At 44.5% G+C, this 17,409-nt stretch overlaps 1 protein-coding gene across 3 annotated transcripts in view; it reads left to right on the top strand.

Moving 5' to 3' along the window:
* HCN4 (hyperpolarization activated cyclic nucleotide gated potassium channel 4) overlaps window positions 1-16,473 on the top strand; it is a 106,508-nt gene extending 90,035 nt beyond the window's left edge. Inside the window, exons 8-9 of one of the 3 annotated variants that reach the window (XM_074838023.1) lie at window positions 12,101-12,672; window positions 12,766-16,473. In XM_074838023.1, the coding sequence (XP_074694124.1) occupies window positions 12,101-12,672; window positions 12,766-13,680 (1,487 nt within the window). In that variant the 3' untranslated portion in view covers window positions 13,681-16,473. Of the gene's footprint in view, window positions 1-12,100 lie in introns of all 3 variants that reach the window. The other 2 variants (XM_074838022.1, XM_074838021.1) reach the window with 2 other exon arrangements.
* Window positions 16,474-17,409: the final 936 nt, after the last annotated feature.

The following is a 17,409-nucleotide window of genomic DNA, read 5'->3' as shown; positions in this document are numbered from 1 at the left end:
GGTCACTGCAGGTCTGAGTACAATGCAGAAGGCAAGGAGGATAATGGGGTGAGGGAGGTAGGGAATAACCTGGCATCGCAGCAAGGGGTGCAGTGCCTCTGGGGCTTTTCATGCCAGGAACATTGTATTCTGTGCATCTCATTACCTGCTGCAAATCAGAAAGTGTGACCCCTGAGGAAAAGGTTATGAGCTAAATATGTAGAGTTTGGCAAAGCCCACACTAATGAGGCCTTAGTGTAAGTGGCAGTAGTCCCATCACTTGGGTTATTTAAATTAGACTGTACAAACCGCTAAGAAAATGTAATGTCAGGCACAACCAGGGATGGGCCAGCTTGACTTCATCTCAAATTCTTCAGCTTTAGGTGATCAGTGCTGCTCAGCTTCCTGGGCAGAGCATCCTGTGCTTCTTGTCTTTTGCTCTGTGTGCCGCTGCACATGTAACTAAAATTCATGGAAAATTCTGAACCAGCATGAAGAACCTCACATGCTTCTTCCCCTAGGAGAAATTCTCTTCCACACACAGCTGAAATATGTCAACATAAGGTCAGAAGGTGACACAGAGCAACTGGAATAACAGGCCCTTTGGTGCAGAGCTCTGGCATTGTCCTCCCCTCCTTTTGCCATTCTGCTGATCTGAGACAACATCAGTCCCTATGCCACATAAAAGGCAGAAACCTTCAGAGTCGTACACTGAAAATCCTAGCCCTGCCCTTGTTTCCCTGGCAATCAGACTTAAGAGCTGCCTGTTCTCTCAACTTTACATCCTCTACTATTGTAAAATAGCATCTTCATAGCACTTTCCAACCCCGTTGTACCCAACACTCTTTGGCTGGAATTTCCCAACAGGGCCTAAAGGAGTTATGTGCACCCTGCTGAAATTGGAATTGGAAATCCCTGGCTTCATAAATAAGGCATTTCTTCACCTTCACCTGAAACGTGCACCATCCAGAAAGAGTAGTGCTCTTAGCTGTGTAACAACATGTGACTTTTCAAAAAAGTCAAGATTACTGCATTCTGCTAAGACCCTCTCTGAAAGTAGAGGGATTATTCTAGAGGACTAAAGTTAAGGAACAGCAATTCATAAAAGGTATGAACAGAAGCAGGACCATATTTTTGGTTCTTGTTACATTCAGCTCAGGATCTGTACACAAGATGGAAGCAAATGGGAGCCTCTTTCCAAGCCAGTGGTGCATTCACTAACTCCCTTCTACCCAGCTGACAACATGTCCTCGAGAAGCCCATGCCTCACTGAGTACATGAAATGACTCAGAGGGCTTTATCACTGTTCTGGTACCAGGATAAGATCCACCCAGTATTCCCCCTGTGCAGTGAGGAATCAAGAGAGCAGGGAGAAAAATCTCAGTCCATCCAGTCACAGTGAGTGGGGAGATGTTTGCAGAATTCCCTGCTATATGGAGGGTTTGGAAAGCATGGTCTAAGCTTGTCTAGGTAGCAGGGAGACAGGATGAGAACATAAGACCTCATCCCTTGAAGCAACAGGAGCAGTACTGGTTGACTGGAGGTGCGATGAGGCATTCACTTTGCAGAGCAAATGCAGTTTGAATGCCTGTGGCTAGGCAGAGGGGAAGGAGAGGGGCAGATGCACCCTGATCTGTGTGTCCCCATCGCTTCCTGCTGGTAGATGGGCAGTGCAGCAGCACGAAGGGCACAGCCCCCCAGGGAGCTGTCAGCTACATTGATCGCTCGGCAAAGAGCATGGTCATGTATCCTTCTAACCTCTGTGCTTAATGGGAATTGATATTGGCATCCTGCCTATGCCATGCATGGCTGGGGAAGAAGTTTCCCAGGTGTTTTGCACTTGCAGAATTCTTTAAAGACTGGAAGGGATTAGTCTTCATGAATTGACTAAGTCTGGGATTCTGCAAAGATTTGTGTCCCTGCTTAACTCTGCTCTCTGAGGAACTTCAGTCTCTAAAGAACCTGCAGAATATCACGTGCCTAACTCTCCCCAGGCTCAGGGCCTGAAGATTGAGAATCAAGGAGGTGAGGCTGATCACTGATTAGTGATCATCTTATCGCTGATTAAATCTTCCTCTTTTTCTTGTTCTTCACCAAGATGTAAAATTCTTTGTAGTATTTGTGTGTTGAAATGATTTGTTAATTTCCCCAGTGAGTAATTTTTGTCTGACAAGCATTTGTGAATCGTCCCAGTTTGTGATGCGTCAGTTACGTAAGTCGCATCATTCTGTTCCTGACTGGTTTGAAACTGGCTTTCAGTGACCATTGAAGCTTAAAATCAGATTTTCACAAACATTTGCACTTGTAAAACACAACCAGTCAAATGTTCATTGAAAGTAAATACAATACAGGTCGTGAATATAATCGAATCAAAATTCACTAGTGTGTTCAAAAAATATTGGGGGACAATTATTTTCCATTGTTCATTGTGCTGTAATAAATACCATAAATGTCTGTCATAAGGCTGCTTACCATCCGTATCAAGGTCACTGGTGAGAGCTGAAAGCATACTTAAAGCCAGAGGAAGTTATTTTTTCATTTTCATCAGGAATTTTTTGCCACGTAGTTTGAAAAGCATACATTTTCAATGCCAGTTGCATATGTTTTGATACAAGGATCCCAGTTAACCCAGGATTAAAAGTGTCTCGCATTTCCTTCGGGCATTGCAGATGCTGAAAAAGCAAAGAAAAGCAAAGACAACACAATACCAGTCTCTAAGTATAATTATATAATATTACTGCGGTACAAGAGTGTCTGTTCAAGATATTATAGTGGTAGAAGTTTTAAAGGCCTTGTCCTATAAACAAGCCACAAAAATAGCTGTTCCCAAACTTTTTGACTGGGCACCCTATTTGTCAGCTCGTGACCATGCTTCTGCAGTTGAAATCCTGTTGGGTTTGCAACCCCGCTTGTCTAGGTCACGACTAATACTCTGGGATCTGCTGCCTCAGAGGAAGAGCTGGCCTGTGTTAGGCTAGGGGAGCTGTGAATGAGAAGATCTGGGATTTGTGCCAAGCTCTGCCACAGATTCTCTGTTTGTCCTTGTCATGCCTTTGCTCTGTGCCTCAGTTCCTCATCTCTTCTACAGGGAAAATAATGCTAACAGAGGTGGAGCTCGGTCATTGAATGCTTCTTAGCTGCCTACTCCCTCGTGGCAGGTGCCCTGCAAGATCATATGAATAAATGAAACGGACTGAAATGTGTATAAATAAAACAATATGTACTCAGCATAAATTTTGCACTGTATCCACATTGTAGTCCCAGATTTGTTTACTGTATGCAGGTGAGTAACCCCCAAAGCCCTGCACATGTGAGATGAGGAAGCAGATTTGGTCAGAAGGCGAGATAGATATTTTTTTATATATATATATATATGCTTCTTATTTGAGGCTGCTGATACAGGCACAGGTGACGTAAGGAAAAAGGTTCCTGTGGCCCAGATATACAATGCTGGAGTGTGAGTGCTTTGGGGGAAAGCTTTATTTCAAAATCACATTGAACTCTGCCCAGCCCTTTAAGGAGATGGAATCTTATTATCCAAGTACCGAGTAGATGAGGGTATCAGTGGCTGACAAGAGATAACATGGGTTCTCCTGTGTTGTGTCCTCTGTCGTCATGTGAATAACCCACGAACATAACTGTTTATGAGGAATCAAAGTTCAAATACCACTATGTGTATTCCTCTGACTTGAAATTGTCTATCATTTTCAACACTACTATAGACATCTGAATCTGACTTTTATAGTCAGCAGAGAGAAAAAGGCATTTAGAGTGTGATTCGTCTTCTCCTGGCTATCTGAAATGTCTTAGGTGAATCACACCCTGGAAATGCTATCTAGCACAGATATGCAGCGTAGGAGCTTGGACTGAAGCAGGAATTGAATATTTGAATTTCTTTTTATTTGGAAGTGAAGGCCCAGACTCAGAGTATTTTCTGTTTAGCCTAAGGAAAGATATCAACAACTTACCAGCCATGAGTGAATGCAAATTACTTCAGCTTAATTAAGGTGAACTGGCAACCCTGTTCACCTGAATATGAAGTGCCATTTCTCATGCAACTCTAGAAGAAAAATAAAAGCCTAAGACACCCCAATAGAAGGGACAGCGGGGTTGGTGATGAGATCTCAGGAGACCTGTCTTTGACTTTGTAAATGACCTTGGTCACATCAGTTTATCCCAACCCATGCCTACCTTGCAGGGTGCACATTCTCTGGGAAGTTTGTTCTTCTAGGCAGGAGTCTCTAGTACTGCAAATGGGTACTTGGCTAGCTGGCAGACATTAAGCAGAAGTGAGAGAGCTGGGGGAGTTGTAGGAGATACAATATATTTGTGCCCCATCTCTGTGGGTCCCGCAAATTACTGGATTCCTTTTATATTTAGAGCGCCACATCCACAGCTCTTTGCTATCTGCATTGAAATAAAACACCTGTTCAGATAACATTTTACCGTTCTAACACCTTTAAAAATATTTTTCAACCCCCTCTTTAATTACATGAAGTAGGACCTGCTTACCAACCACACCTCTAGACTCAGGGGACTTTTCCTGCCTTGAAAGACAGTCCAGTAGCTATCTGCAACCAGACCGCACTGCAAAGCACACAACTGGCAGAAAAACAGCGCCAGAATGTCCAGAGTCTTCCAGAATCTGTCCCTGTCACAGCTGTCAGCTCCAGTAGGGCTCTGAGGGTTGAGTGCGGCAGCTCTGGCTCCAGACACAAGCCCTTCTGCCACTTGAGGAGAAGGCAGCTCTTTGGCTTCAGTCTTCAGTGATAAGCAACAGCCAGGACACCATGCCTCAGGCAGCACAGGGCATCACAGGCACTCCAGCATTACGCAGTTCTTAGACCCATTCATGGATATTCACAAACAGTTTGCTCTAGATAGCTCTATAGATTCAATTTTTTTTCTGCAAAGCTCTCTATGATGGGCATAAATGTGAAGAGAGGAAAAGCTTAATTTATTTTAAGTTTTGTTTAACTGTCCTGAGATTCATCAGATAACGTTACTCACCATGTATCATTTGATGTGTGGCAGTTTGGCCCAGTTAAAAGTTGTGTTCTGTCTGTTAAAAGAGATGTCACGTATTTTGGAAGATACCTATCTGGTCTGTGGGAGAGGAGAAGCAATCAGTGGTGAACCTGAGCTGTACAGGGAGGGAAGACCTCCACTTGGAAAGATAGGGAATTGTCTGTTTTAAATTTTTGAACTCGTTGTTTGTTAAGATGGTAATAAGAAGACAGATTCAGCTGATGTCCCCAGTACAATGGGCTCTACACTGATAAAATTTATTTCCCTTTCAATCTGGTATCTGGCTTTCCTGCAATAAAACCCCTGTGTACAGGTGTAACTCCACTTAGGCTTGCAGAGGACAGAGCAGGGGAGAAGGAGATACTGTTGTACTTTAAATGTACCACAAGAGTTCAAAGGATACAGCTTTAGCAAGAGAGAAGTGAAACTGCAGTATGCAGGCGGGTGCTGCCTTGTACGTATCCCGGTGTAGGAGCACACAAATGGCAACTAACTGCAGTTAATCAAGAACTGCACATCCAATTTGCAATGTATTTACACAGCCAGGCTGTCAGGAAAGTTAATCTGAATTAGTTTCTAGAGCAGATTTGTTAAGTGCACTGAACTCCCCTGTGGATGTTTTTAGAGTTGATCCAGCTGGCTTTGCTTTGCTTCCAAGGGCTCCTTCAATTCTGAGCAGAAACCTTTACGTGACAGTTAATACAGTTCAGTGTGGGTTAACTTACATCTGGGAGAGAGTCAGGCTTGAACAGGAAAAGAGCACATATACTGGGAGTTAAGATTTATTTTGAAATCTCTGTTCCAGCTAATTTCCCTGTATACACAGACTCTTAAGGCAGTGGCAAAAGCTGTTGCAGCGAGATCCTCCAACCAACATAGTCCCAGTGCAGAACATTTCCCCAGGGTCATAGAAGCAGCTGCAGCAAACTGCCAGTTATTATGTCCAGGGTTTCTTTGCCTGCAGTTGCCAGTTGCTGTATTGCCCCTCTGGGGACGATGGCAGCGAGCTGAATTACCACAGGAGACCAGCTCAGGACCCAAGTAACCCATAGGCAAAGGAGGGCAGAGACCACCTTCAAAGCTGCAATGGGCTGTGAGCCCTTTGCTGCAACCGGTGATCCAAGCAGGGTGTTTAGTACCCAGTCATATGAATAATAAGAAGCAAAGACCTGAAAGAAGTAACCATGTGGCAGGGGGGCAGCCACTCTGACAGCAGGCCAGGGCATAAACCAGCCTAATAAAGTGAGATTATTTTAAATACATGCAAATTCAGAAAGCAATTTAGTGACCTGAATTCTTAAACTGCAGCCAGTGAGCTCAGACAGAACTGAAAAGAGAAATGAACAGAAAGTCACAGCTAATTTCCCTGGTGTCTGTGCAGAACTCTAACAACAGAAGGCTAATTTTGATTATTTGATTGAAGAATTATTGTTGAGTGCTGGCTCCTTTTATGAAATCACATGAGCCTTTCTCCCTGTTCTTTTGTGTGCTATCTACAGTTGAGGAAAATCTGACTTTGCAATTCTTTATTAAGGGAGCAACTTCTATTTGCTTAGTTTCCATAATTTTACATTCCCCACTCCACTTCAAAGCACCAGTAGCTTTGCTATGAACATCTTCTAGGCTGTAAATATCTTTCTTTTTTCCCCCTGTATTTAGCCTATTGTTGCAGTGAGGAAAATAGGGTGTTTTTAGAACCCGGAGCACTCCATTGATGAAAAATGGGAAAAAATCATACTGTGTTAGAAGCTGTACAAAGATAACAAAAAAGTCAGTTGTGCCATGGAGACCTGCTAGTCTTAAGACCTTTATCTGACCATGCTCCTGTAGCTCCGTCAGTTGAACTGTCTCTCCATCTGGCTCAGGGGCACATCCAGCCCCGGAGGCTGCTTGGGAGCCACCCAGCCCTCCCTTCCTCAGGTTGTCACACGCCACTTGTCCTGCAGAAACCCAAAGCAGCTTCTCCCTCCTCTGTAGAAGGGTAAGGGGCCTTGAGCTACCTCAGAGTAAGCAACGGTGAGGAGTTGGTGCATGAGGTGGTTGCAGATGGCTCCTATGCCAGCTCTGTGGCATCTCAGTAAATTTGTATAGTGCTTTTGGGTTTAGAATAAATGCTTAGGTGGATTATCTTAGTACCTTAGACTCTGCTCAGCACTTTAATTTATGTGGGATAAACAACTTAGAAGGAGCAATTCTGTACATACAGCCTCTGTGCTTCCATGATTAGATTGAAGGGGAAACAGGAGTCCCTTTTCCTTTCTGCTAATGAAGCTTCTCACCGGCTTAGCAAGAACACAGGACTCTATTGCAGTTCACTGAGTGTAGCTGTGAGCTGCAGAACATTGTTTCAATTAGGGTTACACAGAACCAAACTAATCAGCCTTTCAGTCTTCTGACTGCAGTCTTTTCTGCTCTCCTTTTGAGTCAGGTGCTGTGACAATAAATCCAGAGCAGAAAAAATTAATTTGAAACTGAAGCAGTTTCATAAGTAAGATGATGATGAGGAGAAATAATCTCAGGACCACCAGCCCAAGCAAACTTGCTCCTACAGCCTTGTTCCACTGTTGGCTTATGTTTCATGCAAGACCTTAGTCAGACCTGCCAGGAAAATGTCTTTGTCCTACCAGGACTCTGCTGTGTGCCTGTTCTCATCTGGTGCTGGTTGGAAGGAGGATTGTCTCCAGAAGCAACTAATAAGACTTATATTGGTGTGTGGAAACATCATGTAAATTATGCAATTAATTAGAATGGTGGAGCCAATTAATTTTTCAGTTTGCTAACCATTTTGAAAAATGATTTTGAAAAATTCCTCTTTCTTTCAATAACAGAAAGAACATTTTCAGTAATATTTTTAAATGTTCTGGAGCAGAAATTTGAGACTTTTTTGGCAAAACAGAAAAGAAAAATTTCATCTAATTAAACAGTTGATACATCCAAGCTGGACTCAGAAAAACAGTAAAGTGTAATGTAATTTCAAAGGAAAACTGAAATGTTCTGTTTTAAAAAGTAAAAAAAATAATAATTGCAAGGTTTTTGCTGGAAGTAGTTTATCAATTTGACACAAATTTAAGGAGCTTTGATCAAACCATTTTCCAGTAAATAGTATGCATGTTTGGAAAATGTTAGCATATTCTCCATTTAGTGCTCTGCCAAGGAAACCAGAGTCTGCTGTTCAGTTCTTTCTGTGTTTTCAAGAGCTCTGGTTATGAAAACATCAGTCCCCTCAATCCGTGCAGCTCTGATTAACATCGCTATGGCTTCTCACCTGAATTGAGGGCAGCACTGGAAATTGCAGGCTATTCAAGCACAGACACGCAAATCAGAAGCCAAAGACCGGTGACATGGAATTAAAAGAGTGAGATGAAGTGTAATGATGGAAACACAGAGCAGTTGCTGGTATTAAGCTTTTTGGAAAGCTGCACTAGCAACATCTGCTGTTTCTCCTTTTTCTACCCCTAGCCATTCCTCCTCATCCTGGTTTTGCTACAGTCTGTTATCAAGAAAGCAAATGTGGTAAGGCAGCTTTTTTGCCTGTCTGAACTCAGCATGCTGTCTCCTGTCCACATCCTGACCTTGCAGTTGTGCAGGATAGATACAGATTCCCCATGCTGGGATTTGTACCTTCAACTCCAGAAAGAGAATGATTACAAACCTGCAGTCTGAATCCCTCTAACTCAAGTGTGCTGGCCAGGTTCTCTCTCACCTGTCAATTTTGTTTAGATAAGTTGTTCCTTCTCTCCAGACTTGGAGCAGTTAGTATTTCTGGTTTGGTTTAAGCAGCTCTTTGTGATTGTGATCTATTTGTCTGTGAGCACGTATGTGATTCTAGTAGATACCAGGTGGAAATTACTCTGTGCGTGTGGGTGCAGCGTGACCCCCTGTGCCGTTCACTCTCTTTCACTCTATGTTCACTGCAAAAATGCTCTTAAGTTTAAAGGTGACATTCCTGGTGTGCCTGGCTGCATGAATGGCGGGTAGAACCAGGATCTCTCTGTTTGGGGCATATCCAGTGCTGTCTATTCCAGGCCAGTATACAATGAAACAGATGTTATATACATATCCTGCACACCACTTCCAGTGCAGACAAGCTCTCCAGCCCCTGTAATGACATTAGCAGCTCAGAACACTGTTTGCCTTCAGGACTGTGTCCTTCCAGGGCTGGTATCTTTCTCCAAGGTGAGAAAAGAAAGGTCAGTTCATATGCCTTACTGCTTTTTTTCGAGGGAGTGATTAACAGTAGGTAAACCACAAATGCATTAAGCATCCCGTATAAGCATAATCCCATATCAAACGTACCACTACCCACAACAGACACGTCCCAAACGCACCAGTTGCAGATCCAGAATCAAAATTCTGTCAGCATTTTAGTGGTTTGGTTTTACAGTGCAGTTCAGCCCACTGTAGATTGCAAGCTTTACCCGCTCTGAACAGTTGCCTAGCACTACTGCATAGCACTCTGTTGCTACAGCCACACCTCATCCTTTATAAAGAGATAAACGGTTGATTTTGAAAAGTACAGTAAAGGAAAAACCCTCAGTGTGTTCTTCCAATGCTTAGCTACAATTACAGTTAGATTGCTCCTTCTTTTCTTTATGGGCTTGTCTAAAATCACAATATCTCATGGGTCATTCTGGAACTGAAGGGAATGGTTCTTAGCAGCTTTCTTCATCTGTGAAGTTCCCTATAAATTGGTATCAAATCATCTCTTCTCTGAGAGAAGCTGAATACGTTGTACTTACTCACTGATGTTTTTCAAGCCTGATTCTTGTGGATATTTTCTGTACCTTTTCAAGCTTTGCAGCTAGACACTAGAACTAAAACATCATTCTGTATGCCTTCCCAGCATTATATGCAGTAGTATCTCCCTTATACTTTACGATTTCCTCCTTATTTGTGCAATAATTGTTTCAACTTTTTCTGGTAGTAGATTTGAAACTCAACTAGTTATATCCAAGACTCTACCATTTTCGAGTTACTTTTTAGGACACCAGGATACCAGGTACCCTCTTCAGAGTATCATTCAAGTTCTTTGCTGCCAAATGTTTGATTTTACGTTAGGCTAGAGTAAGAGGCATGTCCTTCAACTCTTACTCTTTTATCTGTTACAGCTGCAAAAGATAACATCATACACTAAAAAACACAAACAGCTATCTGGATGTCATCTATGCACAGAGATGTACCCACATCTGTACAGAAAGATCTGAGATACGACTGGTATAGGATTGAAAGGAAATTCCTCTGGAATCTCACTGGGAACTGCTACCCAACATGACAGTCCACTCTTAACCATTCCTTCTGGGAAAGTATCAATTGGCCAGTTTAAACTAGAATGCTGTATGGGACAAATTAAATACCATACTGTGGTCTTAGTCGATAATATCAATGGTTGACTTACCTTGAAAGTTGTGATTTCATGGAAGTGTGGAGACAAGTTTAATGCACAACCCCTTGTTTACAGGAAACTTAATTGACATGAGCTGTGCTGCTAGCCTTTAATTCGTAAAGCATGACATGATTTGGAGATTAAAATGCAGAAGAAGGGGCCCTTCCACATCCAGGCCTCCATTCCATACCTGCCGCTATCTCATGCTCTGTAAATCCGCAGCATTTGGCCAGATGCTGTCTGTTTGCCCTGGTCCTGTACAGGAACTAGAAGTGATCAGACAGGAACCAGCAGAAATGACATTTGAATCGGAGCAGAGGTTTGCTAATGGGTGCAGGGCCTGAGGATACATTTGGTTCAGGAGGAGGGTTAATACAGCTTTTGATCTGATCCAAACTGGCTGGTGCCTCATCCAGAGGTGACCCTTCTACACTCGACCCTTGAGCTTCAGCTACAAATTGAGCTGTGTACAGACACGCAACGAGGGCGCCAGTACGCACATGCATACACACAGACACACACACACACAGACACACAGAATTTAGTAGGCTGAACCCTTCAAATCCAAACAGCTTCAGAAGTGAAAAGGAAGCCAGTTCAAACTGGCATATGTTGTCAGGATAGAGGACCCTTGAAAAGGCAAGAACAGGGATCTAATCCACAGTGATTTTGTAAGAAAATCATTCCAATCAGCATATACCAGCTCCTTATAAATCAATGCTGGCACAGTTACTGATGTGCATGCTGTTATGAGAACAGAGATATGAATGCTGTTATGCAGAGAGCCTGTGTACATCAGAAAGCCTCTCCTTTGAGAAGGCATTTGTGCTCTGGTGAAAGGGCATCGCTGGCAGCATCTCATCCTGCTGCGTTGAATGGTTCTGTCCTTCAGTCCAGGAGCGTGCATCCCTTCAGTGCCAGGTGCACTCTCAGACCAGACAAACTCATTACGCCACATTTTCCAGCCCATTGAAAAGGCAAAGTGCTGAGCTAATATTTTGCTGCAGGCTAGGAAGTCCAGCTGGAACGTGATGTTTGCTAGCCTGCAGTTCCCTTAAAGCTGGGGCTAGAAGGGCATGGCCAGGTAAGATGGTAGCTGCAGCACGTCTGAGGTCTCTTCCTTGGGCCAGCTGAGCTTTTCCAGCACATAAAGTCCTTCTGTCTCTTTTTCATAGAGAACTTTACTTTCAACTAAAACCACATATTTGGCTCCAGAGTGAATAAGTTGCATGAGACAGATGAGAAGAATGCATAAGCTGAAGGAGAGTAGCTGAAGATTCAGGAGACTTCACTGGTTTTATATTTTTGAGGTTTTCCTTTGCAAACACAAAAGAAAATTTGCAGCCTTTAGATTTATTCTCTTTTTCTAATGGAAGTTCAGATTATGAGGTGCAAAACGGGAATCTTCCAGATTCATAAGCTTTGCTATCAGTCTGCCACACTTACCAAAGCGGCTTTACTGTCTCAGAATATGTGTCCTGTTGGGGATATCTTTATGGGATCTTGAGGTCTGTTGATCATACCACAAAAGCAGAAGATGTGATGTTTGTCATCTTGTTGCTGGAGCGCAGAAACCGTACACAGATCCCATAATGACAATGGAGGGAGACAGTGCCAAGAGTTTGAGGAAAGTCTGGCAGGAAGCTTTGAGGAAGCCTCCCATGCTTTGACATATCAGAATGACTCTTTCTCTCTTCACTTTCTCTACAGGCAAGAAAAATTCCATTCTGCTGCATAAAGTCCAGCATGACCTCAATTCAGGTGTTTTCAACTACCAAGAGAATGAGATCATCCAGCAGATCGTGCAGCACGACAGAGAGATGGCACACTGTGCTCACAATGTCCAGGCTGCCGCCGCTGCCGCTGCCGCTGCCGCATCCACACCCACCCCTGTCATCTGGACTCCGCTGATCCAGGCACCCCTGCAAGCTGCCGCAGCCACCACTTCTGTCGCTATAGCTCTGACACACCACCCACGCCTCCCGACAGCCATCTTCCGTCCTCCGGTGTCCGTCTTGGGTTCCTTGGGACAGCAATCCAACCAGACTCCAAGACAGCTGAAAAGGCTTCAGTCTCTCATCCCGTCGACTGGCCCTTCTGCCGTTGGCTCTCCCTCCAGTACTCCATCCCAGCTGCATACACCAGGAGCAGAAACCCCGTCGTCCTCTTCCTTCCACATCCAGCAGCTCGCAGGATTCTCAGCTGCCACCAGCTTAGGCCAGTTCCAGGTGGGATCCCCTCCAGGTGGCTCAAGCCAGCCGGGTTTGAGTGGTGCATCCTCGGTGGGACTGAGCCAGTTCCAACACGCACCTTCTGGATCACCCCTAGGTACAGCTCAGCCCATGCAGCAGCAGCAGCAGCAGCAGCAGCAGCAGCCACCAGCCCTTTCCAGCAGTGGATTTGGGCACTTCCAGCAAGCCACAACTAGCTCCCCATCAACATCACTCACCCAGCTCTCATCAAACTCACCCCCCAGTCTTCTCAATCAGTTCCAGCCCACCACAAGACCACTGCAGGGGGGACAGTTACAGCAGCTCTCGGGCAGTGGGACTTTGGGGGGAATTAATCACTTCCAACCCCCTCCTTCTTCCAACTCTCCATCCTCCAGCCTAAGCCAGCTGGCGCAGGCCTCTGGTGGGCCGTCCTCAGGCCTGTGCCAAACACATCCAAGTGCATTAGGATCTTTAACTGGAACGATAGCCCAGCTCCACCAGGAACGGCCACCTTTTGCCTCCATGTCTCCACTACAACAGTCTGGTGTCGCCTCTCCCTGTTATACCCCTTCTGGCCTTAGTCCTCCCAGTCAGAGCCCAGTGGCAACAAGAACTTTTCAATGTGGCCCTTCTGGGGCCTCAGGCTCTCACGGTTCTCTGCTCCTGCCTCAGACCGCCAGCCCACCTCCGCAGATCCTGCAGTCCAAGAGCACGCCACCTGTGCCACCGGGACGGCTCAACCAGGACATCAAGTTGATTTCTGCTTCCCAGCCATCTTTGCCCCAGGAGCTGGCTCAGACACTGAGCCAAAGTTCTCCTCATTCCTCTAGAGAATCTGTTTCCAGCTTCTCTCCTTTTCCTGGTGGAGGGACTGGACTTCTTGGGAAGCCTTGTAGCTCAATTCCTGGGCGTGTGACTTTACCACGTCAGATGTCCTCAGGTTCTTTACCACATCCGCTGGTGTTTGGGGCCAGCGCTGCAGGCGCTGCTTCTCTGACTGCTGGTGGGCGGAAAGAATCCATAGTGCTCACAGGGGATCTGGAACCTGTCAGATCCAAACTGCCCTCCAATTTGTGAGGACTCCTTCTGAGAGCTGGTTATGTCAGCCGTGCAATTCAGTTCCTGATTAGACTTTCATGAATCATGTTTTCCTTTTCTTCCCCCCTTTTTTCTCCATTTCTTTTGTTTAGTTTAACTGTGATTAGAAACAAACAAAAACCACACACACACACACACACACACCAAAAAAAAAAAAAAAAAAAAAAAAAGAAGATAACCAGGTATTCTTAGAGCTATAGATTTTTGGTCACTTGATTTTATAGAATATTTTCATACATGGAACAAAAGGATATGAGCAAATTTAATCCAACGAGGTAACGCACAGACAAGTTGTGTACCTGAGCTGGAACATATGAATGATCAGCCATAGAAGCCACCAAAAAAGGTTTTCCTGTTGAGACAAAGATCCAAGGTTGATGTGGGCCATAAAAGGGGACATCAGGGCAGGCCTGTAGCTGGTGTTTTTAGAACAGCTCTGGTTGGCCTCAGCTTTGCATTGCTTTGCACCAGCTGTGAACCTGGCCTGCAGCACCTAGTTATGGGGGGGACTTAGATGGCACTTCCTCCCAGGTTTTCTCGTGTGATCAGCAGTTTGCAGAGGAAGCCAGAAGAGGGGTGAGTTTCATTAATGCAGTCCCCTCTAGGGATTTCAGAAGGGCTGAGTTTTTGTTTGGACTCCATCTGAAGAAGGTAAATGTGACCAGGAGATGGACGGGCCTAACTTCAGATGCTTGTCTTTTTCTTATTCCTCTGATGCTCTAGTGGGAACAAGAAGCAATCCCTTGAAAGTCACAAGGAGGGCAGTGAATATCCCCTCTGTATTTTCGTAGGCATCGTGGATGTGGGTTGTGGGACCAGGCAGCTGGCCCCAGCCAGCAAAAGAGCCCAAGCTTCAACATCTCCATGGTTTGGAAGGTGTGTGTGCTGCCTTCCAGGTTGGGGCGTGCAAAGCAAGGGGACGGATGAAGAAACAGGCAACAGTTTAACCTTCCCTCTCCCATTTTAATGTCTCAGTGTCCATGGGCTGACTGAAGAGAAATGGGTAGAAAAAGATTGAAAAGTGGGGTGCAGTCACCCTAGCCCTCTTCCTCAGCCCAGGGGAGTTTGAGCTTTGAGGCACTGAGGGTAATACTGGTTCCCAGCCAAGAATCCTCCAGATTTGCAACTATGTTTATACCATTAAACCAGATTAGACCAGAAATTTGGCCAGCCATGGTCCGTCCTTCTCTTCTGATGGGGCAATTGAAATAGTTTGCTTGATTTCACCAGCAATAACAGCCTGCACCTGATTGGCTTTGGTCTCGCCCTGCAGTTGCAGCATCACTGGACACATCTGGGGCCTGGCAGGCACCTTGAGCTGGATTTTTTGGGCTCCCCTGATTTAAGGCAGTCAAAGTGGGATGAAGACAGTAAGGGGCCATGGGTTGCACACAGCACTGAGAAGCTACAGCCTTTACCTCTAGAGCAAATGTCTCCTTTTCTTTTACTCTGATCCTTTCTTTCTCATTTGTTTTTATTTAGGCCAAGAGGTGTCCTTGACCACCTCACTGTAAAGAGTCAGGTGCTCAACTTTTCTAACACTTGTTAGAAACACGTGTCCAGCCCCCCTCTGTTTCCAGCTATCATGGGGTCCTTCCAGCCCTCAGAGGGAAAGCAGGACTTCATGCAGCAGTACCAAAAAACTTACTATTATCATGATAATGATACAAGTCCATAAAACTCCCTCTCTTACCTCCTCCCACCCCCAGCTCTCTCCCAAAACACTGGCTGACAGTTTTTTATACCGAATTGTTTGCAAAACTCTTTGACATGTGCCTGTATCTTGAATGTTGCTGCAAGCATTCCTGGGCACTCCTGCTTCAACGTGCTTTGGTGGCTCAGAATTCAGATGTAATCAGCTTTGGTCTTCCTTAAAGGGTCAGGGGAACTCTAGAAATGTTTTTTCTACTAGTTACATACAACTATATATGTGTGAGTGTGTGTGGTGGGAGGGGTGCATGTATGTGTGTGTGTGTGTGTGTGTGTATAGATTTTATATATATATCTATAAATACACACATGCTTTTATATATATATAGTATACAGTTATACACATATGTAGTCTATTTATGCACATGTGTAAACATGCACACACAGACACACACACACACACACACATATATTTATATATATATATATCTCTCCTAGTTTTAAAATACATGTCAATTTTGACCCTTATGTAGGACTGATTGGCAGGTGATAATTATAATATATAGATCCTGCTTTTCCGAATATGTACAGGTTCATCTTGAAACAGAATCAGTTGCCGGAATTGAAGCAGACTCACAGACCCTCTCATATTTTCATAGGTATGAGGCAGTTCCTAGAAGGAAAACTCACAATATCCTTTTAAGTTTTATATTTGTTTTAGCAATCTTTTTTCCCCATGTGCTAGAGGGCCCCTAGAATGAGCATCTCAAGAGGTTGGGAGCTAAGCTGTTTGGGTCTGGGTATCTAATATAAGCAGGTGGGAAAGGCCTTCAGCCCAGCAATGCCAAGCCCTCATGGATGACTGTCCTGTGACTGCTGCATTGGTACTTGAATCTCAACAACCCCTGTGGACACTCAGACAAATGGAGGTGCACAGAAACACCCTGAGGGCTGTCTCTGGTAGATATGTGTTCCATCCACCAGTCTGGTGAACATCCTTCTTCAGTTGGGTTCCTTTTCTTTGTTTTTCACGGGGATATTGTTTGATTTTCCAGTTCTTAGCAGTGCAGTAGCCAATATTGAGTTATTCCGACTGGACCCCAGTCAACACTAGGCTTGTCTCAGTAGGTGGAACTATATTTATTATTATTGTTATTTTTTGTTTTATTTTGGGGGGAAGGGAGGGAAGAGTTCTAGGGGTGGGGTTTGCAATATAAAACACACAATAAAAACCTTAGTAAATAAAAATGTGGAAAAACCATCCCCCTGAGTTGCTGTCTGCTTTAAATGTTGAACTTCAGGCAACACGAGGTTTCAAGAAGAAAAAAGCCTTGGGTGGCATTTCAGTCTTCTCTTTCCTGTTGAACAGAGAAGATGCAGGGGTTTGTCTCACTTCCTCTCTGTATTTTCCTGATGTCTTTAGAGCTTTAGTAGTGCTGCCACATCTCCATCTGACACGTTCTTGGAGGAAGTCTGTATTAAGCCACTGACAGTAAAAGTTTAAAACTTTTGCCTACACTTGAATTTTTAACAGTACAAAGGAGAAATCTGGTAGTTATTTTGCAAATGTGTGTATGAAAATCCTTTACATTAATGGCAGACATGGAAGCTCTGGCTGACTTTGTGATCTTTGGAGACGAGCCTAAGGAGCCCTACCACAGGATGCAGACATTAACAACTTGGAATAGGGACTATCACAGAAAATGGACAAAAAAAATGAAAGACGGAAAGCAGCTGTTTCGAGATCTTAGACTAAGCTGGATGATGATGCCAAGGTCAGGACCCGATGTATTTTAGGAAGGTAAAACTAGCCTCAGCTCTTTGCTTTCATTTCACTTCTGTGATACCCTCTTTGAGTCTTTGTCCAAACCCACTCTAGGGAGTATGCACGTAATTGATGATTTGGGTCAGTAGCTCACACGGGAGCTGTATGGCCTTGTGCCCTTTCTTCATAGCAAAGGAAACGTAGGGCAAAGCAGCCCAGCTGCTGGAGTGTGTCCTACAGCCTGTGGCAGCGAGATGTAGCTAGGTACCATCCTCCCTGCTCCCTCTCCAACC

This window comes from Strix aluco, chromosome 12 (assembly GCF_031877795.1).
Source record: "Strix aluco isolate bStrAlu1 chromosome 12, bStrAlu1.hap1, whole genome shotgun sequence".
Lineage (NCBI taxonomy): Eukaryota > Metazoa > Chordata > Aves > Strigiformes > Strigidae > Strix > Strix aluco.
Note: the sequence above shows the minus strand (reverse complement) of the source record. Positions and strands in the feature narration are given on the sequence as shown.